General features: G+C 32.9%; 1 protein-coding gene across 2 annotated transcripts; it reads right to left on the bottom strand.

Moving 5' to 3' along the window:
* Nucleotides 1–613: 613 nt before the first annotated feature.
* On the bottom strand, nt 614–20,060 carry LOC106075040 (PAN2-PAN3 deadenylation complex catalytic subunit PAN2-like). Of its 2 annotated transcripts, none has more exons than XM_013235960.2 (31): nt 20,000–20,060; nt 15,148–16,112; nt 14,953–15,052; nt 14,690–14,859; nt 14,471–14,591; nt 14,106–14,183; nt 13,866–13,984; nt 13,607–13,751; nt 11,999–12,143; nt 11,790–11,866; nt 11,464–11,591; nt 11,181–11,350; nt 10,904–11,064; nt 10,671–10,799; nt 10,330–10,479; nt 9,718–9,890; nt 9,525–9,560; nt 9,282–9,421; nt 8,742–8,851; nt 8,042–8,140; nt 7,810–7,946; nt 7,074–7,203; nt 6,678–6,875; nt 5,496–5,586; nt 4,817–4,971; nt 4,615–4,700; nt 4,458–4,515; nt 4,188–4,367; nt 3,320–3,413; nt 3,109–3,212; nt 614–2,973 (listed from the first exon to the last, which is right to left on the bottom strand). In XM_013235960.2, exons 2-31 carry the CDS (start codon nt 16,029–16,031, stop codon nt 2,863–2,865), a joined length of 4,479 nt encoding a protein of 1,492 aa, XP_013091414.2. In that variant the 5' UTR covers nt 16,032–16,112; nt 20,000–20,060; the 3' UTR covers nt 614–2,862. The 2 variants fall into 2 exon arrangements, with proteins under 2 accessions (XP_013091414.2, XP_013091413.2); XM_013235959.2 differs by having other exon boundaries at nt 19,906–20,051.
* Nucleotides 20,061–20,869: the final 809 nt, after the last annotated feature.

Below are 20,869 nucleotides of genomic sequence, written 5' to 3'. Positions count from 1 at the left end.
CTTCCTAACATAGAGGTGTGTACGTAATGAAACAAACTTCCTAACATAGAGGTGTGTACGTAATGAAACAAACTTCCTAACATAGAGGTGTGTACGTAATGAAACAAACTTCCTTTTTTTCCAACTGTCTGACCAAAGGCTGAATGTAAACTATAAACATAATATGCAGACTTCATTTTTAAAAGGTGCATGATTTCGGAAGCCGTAACAAAAGTTAACATTTAAAATGCTGAGCAAGGCTGTCGGATAATCTCACCACTAAACAGTAATCTAACCAAATACGGTTTTCAAATCGTATTTTAAAAATGGTTTGAAAAAAAAAAGTTTTTACAATTGTACAGTAAAAAACTGGTTTAATTTCAGAAGGCCCACAAGTAATCGTTGCACCTGTTTTGAGCGTTGATAACAGCAAACTTAAATCATCAGAACAGTAGCCTTTCTTAGACCACATTCATTCTAATTGGTTCTGAAGTGTCTAAAACCAAGTCATTATCATATCTGCATATAATTTAAACAAAGATTATAAAGTATCTATTTTTATATTATAGAATATCTGGATAGAATTGTGGCCATTGTGGACTCAAAGAAGAAAAAAAAAAATCAAAGGACAATGTTTTGCTATATATGATAATGTTTATTTTTTTTATAATTTTAAAGACAACAATTAACATAATAACCTGTGAAATCAATTCAGAGTCAAGAATTTTATACAACATTAATATCTACTTCCATGTTGTTATTTTTGAACATCAGCCAATCATACAAAGAAAACTGACCTTATTGTTTCATGTATAAGAGAAGGGAGGCTCCACTGAGATTGTACCTTTATTTCTAAAGATCGTATAAAAATTTTATGATTATCATTTTTAGTGACAATCTGATTGCTTAAGCTCTATTAGTGTATACGACTGTTGGGAAATAAATACAATGGTCTAAGATGCCAACTAAAAGTGTTAGTCTACTTGGTAGACATTTAGTCTATGTTTTAGTGTCAGCTTGTGTCCATGAAAAATATACAGGCCCGTATAATCTGTAATTCTAGATTCCCCAATTTCAGAGCAGTCCATGTTGCCAAAAAAATGAAGTGTAACTATAGTTGAATATGGCGTAATACATTACTCACATAATACATTAATCACGCTTATAGGATCTAACGAAGTACTGGTATAGCCAGTTCAATTAATTATATTCAAAATATTCTAGAAAATCAAGTTAAAAAATATGATTTAAAAAAGGCTACCACCAGTTTCCAAAAACAATTAAAAAAAAATTCCTTAGTTATATATTGGAAATAATTATTCTTTTTGTTACATAGAAAGAAAACATTCTCACAAAGCTTTTAGATAACTGCAAAATGTCAATGCCACCCAGATAGACATTGTTAGCAACTAAAACCAATTTGGTGTATTCCATTTTTTTAAAATAAATATTACAATTAATTTAATCATTTAGTTCACATTTCAAGTGAAGTTTTAAAAAGATTTCCTAAATGGGAGAAGTCTAAGAGAAAAAGGTTACTTTCTGTTGACAACTGGGCCACTAAAAGTTCATGGTGCAAGGGGAAGCTAATACATATTAACAGGAAAAGATAATTTCCTCAAAATCCTTCAGTAAATTTGTATTGAAGTAATGGAACTTTTTTTTGGAGGGGGTGGGGGGTGGGGGTTGGGGGGTGAAGTTACAAATAACTTCAGTTTAAAATTGCATGTGCCTAGACAAAAAGATTTATTCTATTTTTGAGGAAAACTTACAAATATACATTTTGTCAAGCAAAAAGAATTTCATTTGTTAATACCAGGTGATACAAATCAGGAAAGTCTAATGAGTTAATTACAGTTCAAGTGATCTACTAATAGTGACCTTTCAATATATCACTGTACAATGACTCAAATCACAGATTGAAGGCAGAAACAGTGGTTCATTGAATCAAACAAATACTCACAAACAATACTAGTATGCTCTTTTATAGAACTTAACATCAGGTTTTTTTTTGTCCAATAAACACAATTTTTTTTACAAAAGAGCTGGCTTTTTATCTGAATTCCAGATATTGTAAAAAAAAAATTTCTAAGAAATAAGTCTTAATACATAGCAGACGATTAGCGAACACACACTTGTGTATTATTAGCTAACACATCTGTATTTTTTATTAGCTAACAAACCTGTATGCTTTAATAGCTAACAGCTGATGTATTATTAGCTAAAACATGTTATATAAACTAAATGAAATGAGAAATACTATTATGTTAATACAGATAAAAATGTTCAATGTCACATAGCAAATACAATGCAGACAAAAGGCACACATGTACAAGATGAATTCTTATATGAAGTCTGTCCTTAAAAATAGACACTCTCCAGATTTAAAATAGAAAAGTAATAATTAAAAAGCATTTTCATTTGTTACAAAAGATTTACAATAGTCATAAGCATTAATTTTCAATTATTATTTTTTTTTTAGAAAAATGTTTGTTTCCTTAGATTTCATTCATAGTAATTAGTATCACAAAGCACACAAATATGGAATCAGTAAAAATGATCTTTTTCAGATTACAATAGAAAGTGGGAAATAGTCCATTAAAAATATATTGCTTTAGATAGTTATGATATTCAAGGTTATCTAAATAGGTTTTTTTTTTTTTTGTTTAATATAAGTAAAGCAGAGATTTTAGTATTTAGCTCAAAGCCCGTTTGTTTCAATGTGATCATTATACATGAAGACAAGACAAAAGAAAGCAAGCAATGTTAGATAATGGATTGTTTCAATCTTGAATAAAAAAAAAAAATACACACACTATACACACTTAGGAAACTACACGTCTGAAAATAGTGAAAACAACAAATTTGAACAAGGTTCTATAATTAAAGAAAATCTGCCTCTCCAATATCTTCCCCAGCTACTTCTTGAACATCTGGAATAACCCAAGATATTTTTCTGCCTGCTTCATAAAGATCCTTGATGGCAGCAAGCACCTGAAGAAAATAGTCACAGAATACTAAAGTTTACAGCAATACAACTTAAAGAGAATTTGACTCTTTTCAAAACTATAATAGTTTCTTAACAAAACAATCATTTGTATTTATATATATATTTTTCTGCTTTCTTACCTTATCTTGACCCTCATCTTTCAAACGCTGATATTCCTTGTACAGCTGTAAGGCTGTCCGTGCATCTTCCACAGAATCATGGGTGTAAGACTGAATGTTAATCTCTGCATGACAGTAAAAATGTTGAATTAAAAAAATTTATATTACTGTGGAGATATAGAAAAAGCACATAGCTAACAACTTAACCTTTAGAGAACTAAATGACACTTACTCAAGTAGTACCAGGCCAGAAATTTCAAGGAAATGTAACGCTGCTTTGGGAGATGGAACAAATCCACAGTATCCATAACTTGTCCTTTAGGAACCTTTTAGAAAAATAAATTTTTTTTTACTGGTAGCTAAAACTTCAGTATAAAGAAATGCCATGCACAGCTAGCGTAATTGTATCAAAAAGCACCAAGAAGTCTTTGGTTGTGTTTTGTTGTCAAAGAAACTTCATGCATAACTCTATGATGTGTCTGGTGTCTTTTGACAGATACTCTTCAATGTTCAGTGGTGTTCACTCCTGTTAGGTGATTTCTATTACTAATCTCATTTTGCTGCTTTGTTTATAGGAGGCTAGCTTTCAGGTCTGCAATAGCTGTGAGATTCAGTTAGCTGCATCCCTGCATGGAGCAGAGACAGTGATAGGAGTGAGTGAAGTTGTGGCAGCATAGATGAGATGCAGGCCAGTTTTAAGCATGATACTGCAAGGAGCTGACCTATCTAGTTTTTATATTAATAGTATAATCATTGTTGTTTACTCATTATTATGCTTTTGTTTGACTGAAAAATCTTTGATTGATATCACTGGAAACAAAGTAACAAGTTTTCAAATCAATCTTACAGTAAATACTTATTTCTAAATTAAACATTCTATGTCATTTGTGTTTAACTGTTCAGTTAGACTTGTTTTTATTTATTGATATTCAGTAATGCATGTACCAGTCAGTCAGGAGCCCAGGTTTCCCTAGAGATCATTATTAAATTAAAGTGAGAAACCAACCCTGACACTAATATATAAAACAAGATAGAGATTTATTTAGAAATACTATCGTCCTGAAGTACTTTTTAAAAAGAGATTGTAAAATTTGCTTTACCAAGATATTGATGACTCTAAAATCTTTCTTCAGTCCATGACCAACAAATATTACGCCACTGTCAATCAGGTAGCGAAGTTTGAGGTAAGTGGCCTTCAAAGTTGTTAGATATTTTGTGGACACACTGGGGTCCAAATCGCCAGGTTTTATTCCAGAATACTGTGTCAGATAGTCAACCACCTTAAAAAATAAAACATCAATTTAATAAGTATTTTTCTGAAGAAACATAAAAAAATATTTTTTTTAGATACTTAGTCAAAGCAGATCTACCTGTTCTTGTGTTACAATGTAATCATCAATAAAAGGTTCTCCTTTATTAGGTCCACTCCTATGGAATAATAGGCACAGACATTTAAAGATATAACAGATATTTTAAATAACAAGTTTAAAACAGTTTAACAAATGCATAGAAAAAAACTAGATATACCCTCTAAGACAGGTAATTCTTGCTGCAGACATCTGAGTAGGGACCAGTGTTGATCGAGTTCCATCACTTCTCAATTCAGCTTCTTCCTAAAGTACATTCACAATGGCATTTTGAAATGTAATGAGATATTCAGCATTGACATAAATATTACACAGTAAACACAAGCATGAGGCATTGAAAACTTTTAAATCAAAATAATTACCTCTTTAAGAGAAACAAATTCAGCATCCAGTGCGACAATGTCTCCAGCTTTAGGTAGTTCATCTTGCTGCAGAGGCAGGAATGTTAATTTGTGACGTTCTGGGTTCAGCAGAGCCGAATCATTAAATAAGACATCAGGACTAGACCAAGGCTTCACTGAGATTAAAAAGAACAATACCAAGTAAAATACATTTATCTATTAAAAGAAAGCTTCTACCTAACTATCTTAAAAAAAATATTTTGGAATAGTTTACATTTTTTAAGGAATGTAAAATGTTTAATTTAATGTTTGAAAAAAAAAAAAACAACTTCTGTTGCCTAGCACAAGAGAGATAGCTTTGAATTAAAATTATTTTTATATAAAAAAAGATCAATATTAGATATTAAATTCAAAGCAGAAAAAATATTCGTATTCAGTTTGAACTTTTCAGGTAAATAATCAGAACTGTTTTTTAAAGACTTGTTTAAAGAATCTTGTGTTCAACATTAGACATTTTATAGAAATTTTTTCTCTTTCAAATGTAATGTAAGAGTTTTTATTTAATGAAATTTTCAGTCTGCTTCCTGTTGGTCACATATTCACATTTAAAAAAAAAAAAATAAAAAAAAAAAAAAGCTTTGAGCTTTAAGAAAAGTAAGTTCTTTTAATTCACCTAATCTATTAGCTATTTGGTTATTACCAGCAAGATCATGAAGTTGTACATAGTCCCTACGGGTGTAGTGAATAATACATGGCACATTCCAGTCCAACTTGAAGTCAACAGCTTCATCCTGTAATAGTAAATATATTGCATTCAGATTAACATGGATAAAATTAAATGGTATAGATTTTCCAGGATTGATTTGGCTAAAACAAAATTCCAAGTAATGTGGCAGCCCTGTGCAAGTCAATCATAATCCAATATAATTTCTTCCTGAATTTTGGACTCATCAGGAGCTGCCTAAGTTTTTGTGCTAATGTACTCTTTGTGAGCTTGTTTTATCTAGTGTACAAATAGTTTATATCTAATTACAACAAATAGGCCAATTTTAATTTAAAAAAAAAAAAAAAAAGAGAGAATGCTTATGTAGGACTATAAAAAGCATTTGAAGGAAGTTACATTTACACTAGCATAGTTTTTAAAACAGTCTATGTGAAGCTATTCGACCTTGTTTTAATAATTTTTTGTATGTGTAACTAAATTTTACAAACAAAATGGTTTTGCTTTTAAGATCTAAATGTGACAGCACATAAACAATCAGTAGCTATTCTTTCCATTCGAAGTTAACTATTTTTATCAAACAAATAAGGAAAATATTGAAGGAGAAATCAATAAATTTATAGAGACACTAAAGCGGAAGATTAAAAAGGAAACTAAAAGTAATACACAAGACAAAATAACCTTAGAAATGGATTAGAAACAAAGAATCAAATTTTCATCTTCATAACAATAAGAAACAATATTAAAATAACATCAATTTCCAAAGGCCTACAAGTAATGTGTACAAGTAATTTATACAGAATGATGCCCATTGACTACATTTAGCAGTATAAAAGTAATGTTTCAATTCATTTTAAAAAGAAATTCTTGTCAAGTTTTTAATTTTCTGATTCTATTTTTAAAAAGCCCCAATATGGAAGAAAGAAAAAGTCAAGCTCATTAGTGAATAATTTTAAAATACAAATATCATTCTATATTATAAGATTTTTAGTTTTTTTTAAACAAGATTTACATCCCTTAGCAGCAAATGCTATTACAACTTATAAAATTAGTACAGACAAAGATCAGTTTTAATAACTATTCATTCTTTTATAATAAAAAAACTGTGATACAAAGGTAATAATGCTTATATAAAATGAAACATATTTTAAATAGAAATACCTTTTCTACAGGTGTAATGCAAAAGTCATTGATGAGATACCACTGAGTGCAAGTGACACGCTCCTTGCGCTGATGGTACTTCTCTCCAACTTTCAGGCAACATATCAGATTGCCCCCTGAAGAACTAAGTACATGGCTGACTACACTGTACAGTTCATAATATCTAACATCATCTTCTTGCTGTAAAGGCAGAGGCTCCTGAAGACATTGAAGAAATGAAAATGAAACAATAAAAATTTAGCACACACTCACACAAGTGAAAATAAAGTATCAGCATCAGTTAACAAGTTAAATGTATTATAAATATAAATATATTATATATGGGAATGGGAAGTAGAAGAAATAATGTGTTAAAGAATTTGACCAGACAGAGTCTGTAATGATTATTTCTGTTACCTCGTCAGAGATTTCTGTCACTTCAACACTACCATCTTGCTTTCTGACTATTTTTAATCCTAGTGGAATCCAACTAGGTCCAAACTCATCATCTTCTTCTGATTGCTTTTTCTTGACTTCACTGTCAACTCTAAGAAATATAGTTTGCTTTAATGCAAGGATAATATATATATATATATATATAGTGCAGATTACAGATATATGGGTGATTCTCTGTCGCATATGAGGAATAACTTGCTAGAGTTAAATTAAATTGAAAAATTTCAAAGGTAAAAGGTAGCATACATTTAAATAAGAGTCAACAATTTGTAAAATGTTTAAAAAAAAAGGTAATTGTAGCCAGCATTCTGACAATTAGAACTATTTTTAAAACAATCAGAATTTTAAAACAACTGCAAATAAAATGCTTAAAAATAGTGATCTATAAAAAATCAATAGTATAAATATTCTTGCACTGGTTTTTTTTTTTTTTCAATATAATGCTTAAAACATCTATTGTTCTACAATCTATCTTCTTTTAAATGAGTTGGCAATGAGATACATAATTTTTTTGTATTAAAAAAACAAACTTTGAAAGAAACAAAATGCAGCGATTAAAAAAAAAAAATTGTTTACAAAACATTTGTTAGAAGAAAAAAAAAGAATGACAGCTCAAGGCAAAGTAAACAACATAATATGGTGATCAGGTCTACCTCATATTCAAAGTTCATGTTAGAAAAATATTACAAATACATACTGCCTTGGGCCATCATGTTGGAAACGACAGTCAGGTCTGTGACAAGCCATTCCAAATCTACATTTGATTGAAGACTGAGAGGAAGTTTTTACATAAGCCATTGGAGGTGCTGTTTCTTTATGACGCTGGCGAATAATCTGTGAAATGTTGTTCAATTATGAGATATTAAATTCATTATTGAAATAAAATAATGATAAAATCTGTTGGATCAAGTGTAAAATTTTCTTCTTACCTGAAACTGGGTGTGCCAAAAGTCCAAGTTTTTTTCATTCTCTGTATGGCAATTAAGAGCTAAAATATCTGGAAGATTTTGTATGCTTTTTCTTTGACACTAAGATATGATAAAGACAAAGCAAAAAAAATTGAGAAATTGCATAAAACTTACATTACAACATAGGAAATACTTTTATGAACCATTTTGGCTTATATTTTCTATTAAACAGAAATCCTGACCTTAAAGGCACATTTATATTGACAATGTTTAAATGGCTTAAAATATTCTTTATTGCATTCCAAAACTCCAATAGATGTACACACAAAGAGATTAGAAAGAGATCAACAGTGATTGCTTTAATGTAAAAATACAAAATATCTATTTTGCTGAAGATTAAAACATTCTAGATAAAAGCTTTTGTAAGTAAATATAAATGTAACTAAACATTTCATTTCACACAAATATTTTTTTTCTTAGCATTTTAACAAAATTGTTGAAGACAAAAAACAACTGCATTTTTAGAATCCTAAAAGTCTGTTAACCAAAAATGTTCATACCTCCAAATTAAATTAAATTAAATTATTTTTCAGAGAAAGAGAAAGTTTAGCATGATATGAAAGCTAACATTCAGTCAAAAGTGCAGCTTACAATTTTCCAGGGCAAATGTATAATGAGTTGAAATAGCTTTAATAAATATGATACAAAGAAAAGCACTCACATGATGCTGGTATCTGTTGCACACTGAGCACCAGGCCTGGATGTTGGTAGCAGCAGTCATGCTATGCTGAACTACTTCTGCAAAACTAATGAACAATGGAGCAGGTAGACCTGGAGAAATTTAATAAAGCTAAAATGTGCCTTTGCCAATATTTATTTGCAAGTTTCAATTTTATGATTATTACGGACTTTATAATTTCAAACTAAGGCCATATTACAAGGTCTTTAGGGCTTGCAAAGACCTTCCTTCAGGGAACAGAACCAGGAAAAAGAAGAAGAGGCTGACAGAGAAAGCAATGGGAATAATAGAAGGGCCTGCCATTGAAAGAGGTTCTAACTAAGGCAAAAGACAGAGAAAGAAGATCGACAAATCTTGCATGGTGCACCATCGGTCCAAGACTAAGAGATAGAGGAGAGGTGGAGGAATTTTAATAATATTTGAAAGTGATATTTAAATAATATTTTAAAATGGAACATACTTTTCTTTTAAATATTAACTTTATAGTTATAATTAAAAACCACCATGTTTAATTTGACATACCAGGAGGCCTGCATTCTGGGTACATTAGATTGATGTGAGTGCCATCCACAGTTCGTTCACTTGTCAAGCCACACTTGCATTGCAGAGTTGACCTAATGTTGATGCCTAGCAAGTCTCTAATAATTGATCTTGTCATAGGTCTAAATGTTAAATAATTGAAATAGCAATATCAAATTTTATAAAAATTTACAAGTATTTTTTTCTAGCATAGTGTTGCTACTTGCCATGACTAAATATACTTACGCCTGGGGTTCATCAGCACTTTCTTCACAATTCTCACTAGATAAAAAAAATTAAATAATGATTAAATGATATAAAGAAATGTAACACGGCAATGAAAGAAATTAAATAGCTAATTGAAAAACGCCATTCAACATCATTTTAAAAGTTAACACAAAAGAACATGTAATTCAATAGTGCATGATTGATGACATACGCCTCTTCAGTTTTATCTGCAGAAGAATCTTTCTTTGATTCAACGCTTTCTGAGCCTTTTTGGTTGTTCTTTTTGTTTTTCTGTGTCAGTTTTTTCTCCTCTGTTTCTTTCTTTGATTCTATTTTCAAATCTGAAGAAGAGTTGTCTGAGCTCTCAACAGGAACACATATTTCCTGTAGTATAAGATTTAACTAATTACAGTATGGCTGAAGACAAAAAAATTAACACATAAACACCAGAATTTTAGTTGTACATAATCTTTAATGAGATCATGAATTAAACCAACTACAGAAACCGAAAAGTCTACCTGAAAACCCACATTAATATTACCTACTATTTATGACAAAATAAAATTAAAAAGAAACAAAAATATTTTAACATATTCAACTACTTTAAGTTTCTTTAATAATATTAGGCAACAATATCCAAGCACTTAAGAAATTTAAAATGACAAATTTCCTCTTTAGTATATCTACTGACTAAAAACAAACACCAAGGTCAATTAAATAAAATACAAATGCATGTAAATTTAATATTTAACTACATATTTTAGTATCTAATAATTATTCACATGTGAAATGCTTTAAATATCTACATATCTACACTACTAACTTCATGAATCTGCATCAGGACAAATCTTTGCCAACTTTGAATGAGTCGTGGGAAATCAACTCTACCACTACTTTCATCAGCATCATGAAGTACAAGCCCTAAAGCTGAGACTTGAGGCATAGTTCTGAAAGCTCTAAGAAAATTGGTAGCCTGCAAACAAAAAATTTTTTTTGTCCAAAGAAATATAGTTTCGATTTCAATATCATGCTCTTCTACAGATGTTATATTTTTATAAAATCTATTTTTTTTTTACCTTCTATATGCTAAAAAGAATAATTCTCAAGCAACAAATATTGCTATCAGATTTGGTTTTACCTACAGGTGTAAATGAGTAGATTTACCTGGCAAGTATTTCCTTTCTGTAAATCCAGCATATGGAAAAGAAAGCCTAGCTCACAGGATAGACAGAACTCTCTGTTGCATACATGTCCCAACAAGGCACAACGAAGAGGTTCTATGTAGTAAAGAACCTAACAAAAGATAGTGTGTGTCTCTTAAAGTATGTGCATGAGATGGTGGGGGATGGTTTTAAAATGCTAAAAAAAGAAAAATGCTTACAAACATAAGAACCAACCTGTAACATTGAATTACAATATGCATTAGGAATGTGGGGTTCTAAACCAGCCAGGTTGGTTTTATTGTAATGTCTGAAATCAAAATCTTCTACACCGAGTTTAGAGTATTTAATTTCCACTCTCTGATATCGCTTAGGGACAGTCATAAAAGGATCTTCACCTATGGAACATAGCATGATAACATAGATATTAAATTGCAATAATTGTAAAACAGATGTTACATAAACATTTAAATAATTACATGCACACAAAAAAAAAGCGTCCTCAAATGCCTACCTCTGCCCATAGGTGACTCCGGAACACTAGAATTTCTATCTTTGTTGGCTTTGTCATTCAAGACATAAGGGATTACATTTCTTTTCTGCTTGTTTGGGTTGGGTGCATAGCCAATATTTTGGTAGACCTTCATTGTACGTAGTATTTCAGCATCAATTGGCATGGGTTTTCTTGAAGTATAATTATTTAATGGATTACTTTCTCTAACATCTGAGTAATAACATTACTAAAAAAAAAGTTTAAACTATACAGAATTTAATTCCAAAAATATAAATATTATTACCTGTAAGTTCTTGCCAACATATGTTCGGGGAAATCTGAGACAAGCGGACCTTGTGCAGGATATGGCATAGGAATGGCAGAATAAGCTGCCAGTTTGTCATTTATGTCAATAGGTTCATAAGATTCAACCTGTAAAAATGAATGATGTTTTGATATATGCAAACACTAAAATGATAAAAATTAAGAAATTTTTTTTCTACTTAACTTCATTTAGTTTAAAAATCAATTAACTAAGGGTGGTGAAACTAACAGAAAATCTATACTTGTAAAAATATAGGTTACATATAATAATCTAAATGCTGAAGACAAAAAATTAAGAATAATTACTTGATCTGGAAATTCAGTAGGTTCCGAATAAGGGTTGAAAGCACAATTAGGATTTGAAACATACAAATGTACATGTCCTGGGAAAAGAGAACAAAATTTTTGGAAAAAGTAACACTCAGATTGATCTACCACCTTTTTTTTTTAAATTTCACAACTGTTTTTGATTAATAGTGACAGGGCAATGATTTTATTTATATTTTTTCAAGTACCTGAGCTATCACCAAATGCTAAAGCTTGATAGGTCTGTGACACATCAAAAGCTACTATTAATGAGCCATTAGTATCAACAGGATATGACAGACGAGTGTTTGGAGCACCACCAGTGATTGTTTCAACAAGTTGAAAGCTGCCCATCTGTAAAGAAAGTTAACATAAGAATATATATATATATTTTTTTTTTAATTACTAGAAAGAGTTAACAAATACACAAGTAAACCTTTAAAATGTCATGCTTAAATGGCTCTCAATCAGGAGCCTAAAGTTGGATTCAATACTACTGAAGAGTAGCACAGAGAAGGTTCAGAATGGGAATGGTTAATACCTTGAACACATCAAAATAATATAAACAAATAAAAACAATACTCTATGAAAAGTTACACTATGATGGAGACTCCTTGAAGTATACCGGTATAATTGGGAAACTTAAAAAAAAAAAAAAAAAAAAAAGGAAGAAAAAAAAAGAGGAAGAAAAAAAAAAAAAGTGTCACAGAGTCAGTTTGATGTTTATCAAACATTCAACCTGGACTGTAACTATTTAATGTATGTTTGCATTGTTTTGATTTTTTTAATTTATTTTTTTTACTCATTTCAATTTTTAAAGCATAACTTTTACAAACACTATGTGTTGCTCTTCAATGAGGTTGTTCCGGATTCCCCCCAAGTCACATGATTGTTGTGTTTACATTGCGCACCGTGCTTAGTTTCAATTAGTTTATAGTGGGAATCTGAAGCGTTTTAAGTCAATATTTAGTGGTTTCAATTTAGTCATTAGCGCTAAACTATAATTTGTTAATAACAGGAGAAACTAGAAATCCATATTTTAATAGTTTCAGCTTAAACAAATAGTTAAACCTTTGATAGAAGGTACCGAAGCGTTGGCCTATAATATGCCTTACTGAGATCTAGATTTCTTCATCTACAATGACTACACTTACAGTTCTTAGTAACACTTTCATCCCCCCTTCCTCTCTGCACACTATAAGTTGGACAGCAGACCAGTGTGTATTGAATGGGTCAGATAGCTCTAGACCTAGTCTAGTGTGTAGTCGATATGTGTATGTTTGTGTAGTTTACACCAAGGCTTTTTTTTTTTAAATCTTGCAAGAACGTTTGAAAAAACTTCTTCTGTATGTGAATGTATCATCTGCAATGTGTTGACGCTTGCCATGGACTATAAAGGAAATATCGCTAATCATTTAAACCCATCCTAAAAAAGTTCTTGGCCCTTTATGAAAACATTTGTATAGTTATTTGAAAGTTCAGGAAGTTCATTGATGTACTCTGTATATTTTAGAATGTTTGTGAATGAAAAATCTTGTAAAAACAGAGGAGCAACAGCAATGGAAATATAGGAAGACAAGCCCATTCTCCTCTTTGTTGTACAACAATCATGTGACTTTGGTTAAAGTAGGTCAGAAATCCGGAACAACCTCATTGAGACACTTGAGTAATACACATACAAACATCAGCTCCCATGTCCCATCATTCAAACAAAAAGCCTCAAAATGAAAAACTAAGTAAAATGCAATGAATTCTCACGTTTGGGGAAATTTCTTTTTTCTTCAAATATTTCATTAAACTTTTAAATAATAACTTACTTGAGATACAACAATTAAGTGATTAGGTATAGTTGGCACAAATCTAAGAAAAGTTGGGTCAATGGAAACTTGTATTGGTGCCATTGCCCGCATCACTCTCATATCATACACCATGAGAAGACGATCAGGTGTTAGGGTGTTCATGCTGTATGAGTAAAACAATAATGTGTGGACACAAAAAAATGTCAATGCTAAATTCAAGTTTAATCAACTAAATTATATTAATTAGGATGAATATTTATTTAAAAAAACTAATTACCGATTAGAAAATCCACAAGTAATGAGTAAATTGTCATGGATATCGAAGTCAGACAGACAGCTGCTGTGAGCTTCCAATGTGTGTTCGGCTCTCAATGTTTTGGAATCATACACTGTCACCTGTCATTTTGACAAATATGTATTTATTTTTATTTAATTGAATTTACATTTTTTTCCATGAAATAATTTAAAACTATCTTTAAAAATAATATTTAAATTTTATAAAAAGAGTTTGAAATACCTTTCCAGTACTATCTCCACCGCAAACATAACGATCTGTTCCTCTGAAGATTGCAATGCCAGAATCTTTTACCTCAAACTGAAATAGAAGTTAGTACTTATGCTGAGTCAACTAATTATTTAGGATTGCATTAAAATTGTTTTTCTTAAAAAAAAATAATCCTACAGATCTTTACATTTAAAGAGAAATTTAAACACTACCAAAATAATGTCTATAATTTCTTAATAATTTAAAAAGAATATTTCATTTTTATAGATCAACATTGTGAAACAGTATTTAGATCTAATTGAAAGGTTATGAAAGAAATAAAAAGAAACATATTTCAAAACACAAATTATCTGCAGCCTATTATTAGCAGTACTTACAACATTACTCAAACAGTTTTGAATGATATCCACTTCAAGAACTTGCTTGTGGTGACCAGCAATGAGAACAGATGTGTCTCCTCTCATCATCATGCAAGTCATGTCATGAAGTAGTGGATCTCTGAAATGCAGAAGCAAAATAAAAAATTATAGGCATCATATAAAATATTAATTAATTAATAGAAATATTTAGCTTAAAATTTTTTATGAATAACTTACTTGAAAGTAAATACACCAAGCCCACGTCTGAGTGTTCCTCGCAGCAGACTAGGGGTTAGAGACAAAACTCCTTGAGGAAAAGAAAGATTCATACGAACATCTTCTTCAAGATTCACCCTAAAAGCTGAATATTTAAAAAACTCTGTTCCATAATAGGAAGCCACATAGCCCTGTGAAATAGTATAATTAAAATTTGCAGGACCAACTATTCAAACGAATTCAAAAAATCAAACTAAAAGATGCATATTTAATACAATAAATACCCTTTGGTTTCCAGCCCACAGTAGTTCCTGCTGTCCATCAAAATTAACACATGTAATACTAGCATTAGCTGATTTATCCATAAGTTGACATGCAACAGGGCTGAAATGATAAAGTTTTTTTTGTTGAAATTCTAGGAAGTGAAACGAGATTCATGTATTCCAAAACAAAAACGAGGATAAAAATGTTTTACTCACATATAATCTCCATCCCTAAGGTCTTGAAGAGAAGGATCCCCATATATCTGCATCATCTGATGTTGAGAATAAGCATCACCACCACCTAACATGTGCCCTTCAAGTTGATTCATCATACCATGCTCCCCAATAAGGCCTTGCATCCCCATACTATTGTGGTCCACATAAGTGCCCATCATGCCCTGAAGATCTTGCCCACTGTTGTGTTGGTAATCATGGTGGTGTGACAGGATTGGGTCCTGGTGGGAGTACTCCTGCTGGTGATAATCAGTCACCACCTGGCCCTGTTGCAGTGAGTGGAAATCTGGAGCCATATTATTGTGCTGAGAATGAAAATCTAGTCCCTGGTGGTGTGGGTGAAACTCATTAATTATTGGATTATGGTGCTGCTGTCTGCCATGTTGCTGATGCTGACGCTGGTAGCGATGCTGCTGACGGAAATCATTCATATGCTGCTGTGGAGGATTATTATGATATGCATTACGCTGGTGCTGGGGCGGATGCTGGTGAAAATTGTGATGTGATAAATTTGGTCGTTGATTTGAGTTTTGAAAATTGTGTAAATTTTGAGGCGGGTGTGACATTGGGTTTCCCATAGGTGAATGATAACCAGGTGGTAGATTTGTGTTCTGCATTGATCCAGACTGATAATTTACTTGCATTCCTTGATCCATCCCAAAAGCTGAAGGTATGTGTGCATCACTTATTGGTGGATAGCCCATAGGCATTCGAGGTGGAACTGCTGTATTGGGAAATACATTGTTGGGGCCAAGCGACTCTCTGTGCATGTTTGGATTAGGAAAATTTGGGTGCGCTGGTGGGGGCATATTTTGAGTATCTTGAGGATGTGGTGGTCTAAATCTTGACAGCCCAGAGTAATCCATCTTAGAAGTTAAGCTGAGTGTTGTTCTATAAAAAAGCTGATTGTAGACTTATCTGTATTTAAACAGGATCCATTAATATATCTGGAAAATATAAGTTAAATATATGATTGTGATATTTGTAATGTTAAATTGTTACACAAATGTAAAAGTATAATATTTTGTAAGCACAAGTTTTGAAAATACAAATTTTAAAAGGATCTCTACCTCTGATACATACCACTACACATCTATCTAATCTAGGCATAAACTAATTCTACTTTGGCAAGTTCACACTGTCTAGTCCATTACATCTCTTTTACAGATATTTATCAAAGCATCAAGTTAGTAAGACAAAAAGTTTATAATAAATATATATTCTTAAAAGATGGAGTCTATCAAAGTTGGGAGAACATGCCGTCACAGCCTATTAGATACTGTGACAGAGCAACTGTTATGTGTAGTCTTAAATCTTCCTAGTAGAAATGCATGAGGCAAGACTTCTATGCTATTCTAATATGACAAACACCCTCTTTAACCGTCGACATGCTCATAGAAACAGATGACCTTTACACCATATCTGCCCTATAGATTGCAAGTCCTGAAAAGTGTGCTTTACTTTTTTTAAAAATATATATATATATATAACTCAGTAGTTAATTGCCTAGCTTTTAACTACTAAAAATTAAATTATACGTTAAAATACAAAAAAAAAGAATTAATTTTGTCAATAAGGTGCTGCTATGTCGTACCAGTGCGTACAGTCACAAAAAAAACCTGTTATATATATATATATATTTATAAGCTAATGCTTAGAAGGTATGACTTGAAACTATATATATTGTTATGACCCTATTGGCGGCGCAAAAGGGTTAACTATAGGCTCAGCTGACACACGTGAATCACTCAGGTCAGCGGGGCCATGGACAAGGAACAGTACTACGATTACACGCAAATATGACCAATGTTATGGTCATGTGATCGAAAGCCTGCGTGTACGAGAGACAGTGTGTAGGAAAGCGGCAGTTCAAGACCGGAGATCGTCGAGACCGGGACTGTTAGTCGGCTATGAAGTCGGTCCTGGTTGAGTCCTCAGGCGTTGATGTACAAGTCCAGAAAGAGAGACAGTAGAGTTTTGTACGGTGATGTACATAGTGACATTTTAGTTGTTGATGTGTTTGATGCCAATTGTCTAGTATTGGCTGTCTTCTACTTATTCACTCATTATTAAAGTACCAGATTATGTGGAGCTCTTGTTGTCAAGTTCTTGATGTGTTGATGTATTGTGTTGAGTTTTAGCAGTGTTTACAGAAGGCCTGATGATTAGGAGAGAGAATCGTAACACTGGTGTCTTGAAGTGGGATTTCCTATGGCTTCTGTAAAACTGCTAGATGAACTGAATCTGAAAGAACTGAAACAAGAGCTGAAATGGCGAGGACTGAAGTACTACGAAAGGAACAACGAAACTCTTAAAGAACGTCTCCGGCAAGCCCTAGTGGATGAAGAGGAAGATCCGAACACGTTCCTCTTTGAACTCGAACCTGATGTGGTAGAGCTCTTGATCACCTTTCAAGAGCAGATGTTGGCTGGCTTTCAGAATGTGATCAAGGGTGACTCGCAGAAAGAAACAGGTGAAGAAACAAGAGAAGAGACCGAGACCAATAGTTCAACCAACGCTTTTGCTACAGACGTCCATGACGTGAGTGCCTCCATCAGCCAGATAGAACAAGACAACGTCGTGTCTTACCTCAAGCCTGTAGCTGAGGACATTAAAGACATCTGTCAATCTCTCAGTGCTGATGAGAGGAACTCGAATCCTGATGGCTGCACCCAGATGTTTGGCAAGAACTTTGTGTGTCGAGCTTTGCAGGGAGAACGCCAACTCCAAGGAACCCATCGGCAAGGTCTGCACCCAACAGACGTTTGTCCTGCTGACGAGACCATAGTGAGAAGCCCTGATGATGGTCAAGTAAGTGAACTGGAGCTTGATGCTGAAGATGAGGGTCCTTCGCAAGTGGAGTGCTGCCAACTTGCTCCACTAGTTTGCCCTCCGGACAAGCCTAAAGATGATGTGTGCCACTATTTCCCCTCCTGTGGACCTGATACCCATTCCCAAAACCCGTCTCTTGAAAGCCCTATGAAACAACCTGATAGGCCAACGATCTTGGTGACCCCAGTCCTGACATCCTATCCCTCCCCGTGTGTTAAGTGGCTGCCCTCAGAAGTGAGCGATCGAAGAAGGCGACGTTTGCTGAGTCCAAAGTGCACGGCGATGCAACCACGACGTCAGTGCAGCCAGGTGAAGGTCACCTGGAGTAGGAGAAAGGGACATACGAAGACTACAGCACAGATGGCTCCATCGAGATGGCAATATAAGCCTATTGTCGCCCCCACCGATAAACCTCCTCCTGCATCGATTCACCTCCACTGCCCATGTCGTGTGATAGATTTTGTCCGGGACGGACAAATCTGAGAAGGGGGCAGTGTTATGACCCTATTGGCGGCGCAAAAGGGTTAACTATAGGCTCAGCTGACACACGTGAATCACTCAGGTCAGCGGGGCCATGGACAAGGAACAGTACTACGATTACACGCAAATATGACCAATGTTATGGTCATGTGATCGAAAGCCTGCGTGTACGAGAGACAGTGTGTAGGAAAGCGGCAGTTCAAGACCGGAGATCGTCGAGACCGGGACTGTTAGTCGGCTATGAAGTCGGTCCTGGTCGAGTCCTCGTGTGTTGATGTACAAGTCCAGAAAGAGAGACAGTTGAGTTTTGTACGGTGATGTACAGAGTGACATTTTAGTTGTTGATGTGTTTGATGCCAATTGTCTAGTATTGGCTGTTACCTACTTATCACTCATTATTAAAGTACCCGATATTGTGAAGCTCTTGTTGTCAAGTTCTTGATGTGTTGATGTATTGTGTTGTGTTTAGCAGTGTTTACAGAAGACTGATTAGGAGAGAGAGAATCGTAACAATATTATATCTATGTTGATTGAAATCCAATCAATTCTATTCAGTAAGTTTATTAAATTGTTCTTATAATTATAATGAATTGCAAAGATGCTTTGTGACAGCTTTGTGGTGACATCTAGGCCACTCTAGACCTACAACTGGAATGATGAAGGACTAATTCACTAATTTAAAAGCAATTTCTTCCAAGTCAAGCCACGCTACATCAGAACAACTGTTTGTTAATGCACCTCAATTGCCTCAAACATTTCAGAATATATAGTAAATCTAGAAAGACTAGATCTAGTACTACTAGTCTAGAACTAGAAATAATATTTTAGATCATATTCATATCATTATCTGTCATAGTCTATAGATCTAGATCATTACTAGATGATAGATCTAGATCTACATATTTGGTTTTCTAGATTGTTTTTAGACTAGCTAGAATCATACTCATAGATTAGATGAGACATAGATCTATGATTTGATCCTTGCAGTGATGCTTTTTTAAATTGCTTCTTAAAGTTTAAGTTCTTAACATTATTTTATTTACTATTAATCAGGATACACATTTTCATGGCTTATTTATTACATTTCGATATTCATAAAAATGTCAATGTCACAACATTGTTCATTTGTTGTTGTGATTGTATTTCATTGTAATATTGTAACTAGATCTAGATCAGATTTAATTTACTCGAGATTTTTCGAAGCAGCGGTAAAAAAAAACAACGCTTTACTTTAGTCACTTGCTAGATCTAGATCTACAGTAGAAATTAAAATAATCGAGATTGAGTAGAGGTGATTCAACTCAAGTCACGTCAAGTGTCTCAAGATTGACAAGAATTGAGAAATAAAGAATCAGAAATGATAAATTAAGTCGAGATAATTTTAGATCTAATCTAGATTCTAGACTAGAACCCCTAGGCCTAACTTACATGTAAAGAAAAAAAAAAGCTAATATTTTCAGGGGCCTAATAAACAATCTAATTCTAGATTAGATCTTGAATTAAGAGTCCTAAATTTTCTCACAAAATTGACAAATGCTCGATTTTCTAAACTAAGGCAGCAAGGATGTGTTTAATTTATAAATAGTATAAATGAATCTATTCATACATTATGTGTGAAAATATAGAGATATAATATATGCACATTTGTAAAAGATTTTTCGTCAATGTATTTTTTAAATATATATACCTGTAGATCCAGATTTAGGAGGAATGGAAGAATTTTGAAATTATTTGTTCCTTAATGGACATCAATCTACCTATAATAAGTAGATCTAACAGCGATTTTATAGTTTGTAGACCTCATCGGAGAAAATGCAGCTAGAGCAGTTGGCATGGAAATCAGTACCGAAAAGAGCAAATAACTAGTTTGTGGTGGAGATAGTACGATATATGTTGCATACTGTTAATCTATGGTCAAACATTAGAATAAGTCAAACAAACTAGAGATGGGCGAGGATTAATTTTAAAAAAAGATAAAAAAAAACGTTTAAGCTTGGCATCCACTGCCATGAGCAAATTATGGAAAATCTGGAAGAATAATATCAGCTTCCCAGAAAAATAAAAAATAAATTCATTCTTAACAGTGGTCTCCGTACTTCTATATTGTGAATGTTGGACACTGAACGTCGAGGCTGAAAGAATAATCTAAGCTTAGATTTAATAGGCATTGAGAGTAAAATGTTAGATACCAGGAAAAGAAGACAAATGAGTTTATATCTTTAGAATTTTTTTGGCTGAAAAAAAAAGGAAGAACTGTGAAGAGACGAAAGGTGATAGCTGGCTTGGTCTGCAATTTGTACGTAAGACATGACTCTCTATCAAAAGTCCTTTTAAGGGTAGGCTACATTGAAAAGGAGCACAAAAAATGAGTCGTCCAAAGAATAGCTTGCTG

This window comes from Biomphalaria glabrata, chromosome 1, assembly GCF_947242115.1.
Source record: "Biomphalaria glabrata chromosome 1, xgBioGlab47.1, whole genome shotgun sequence".
Lineage (NCBI taxonomy): Eukaryota > Metazoa > Mollusca > Gastropoda > Planorbidae > Biomphalaria > Biomphalaria glabrata.
The sequence above is the reverse complement of the archived record's forward strand: the minus strand, read 5'-3'. Positions and strand labels throughout refer to the sequence as shown.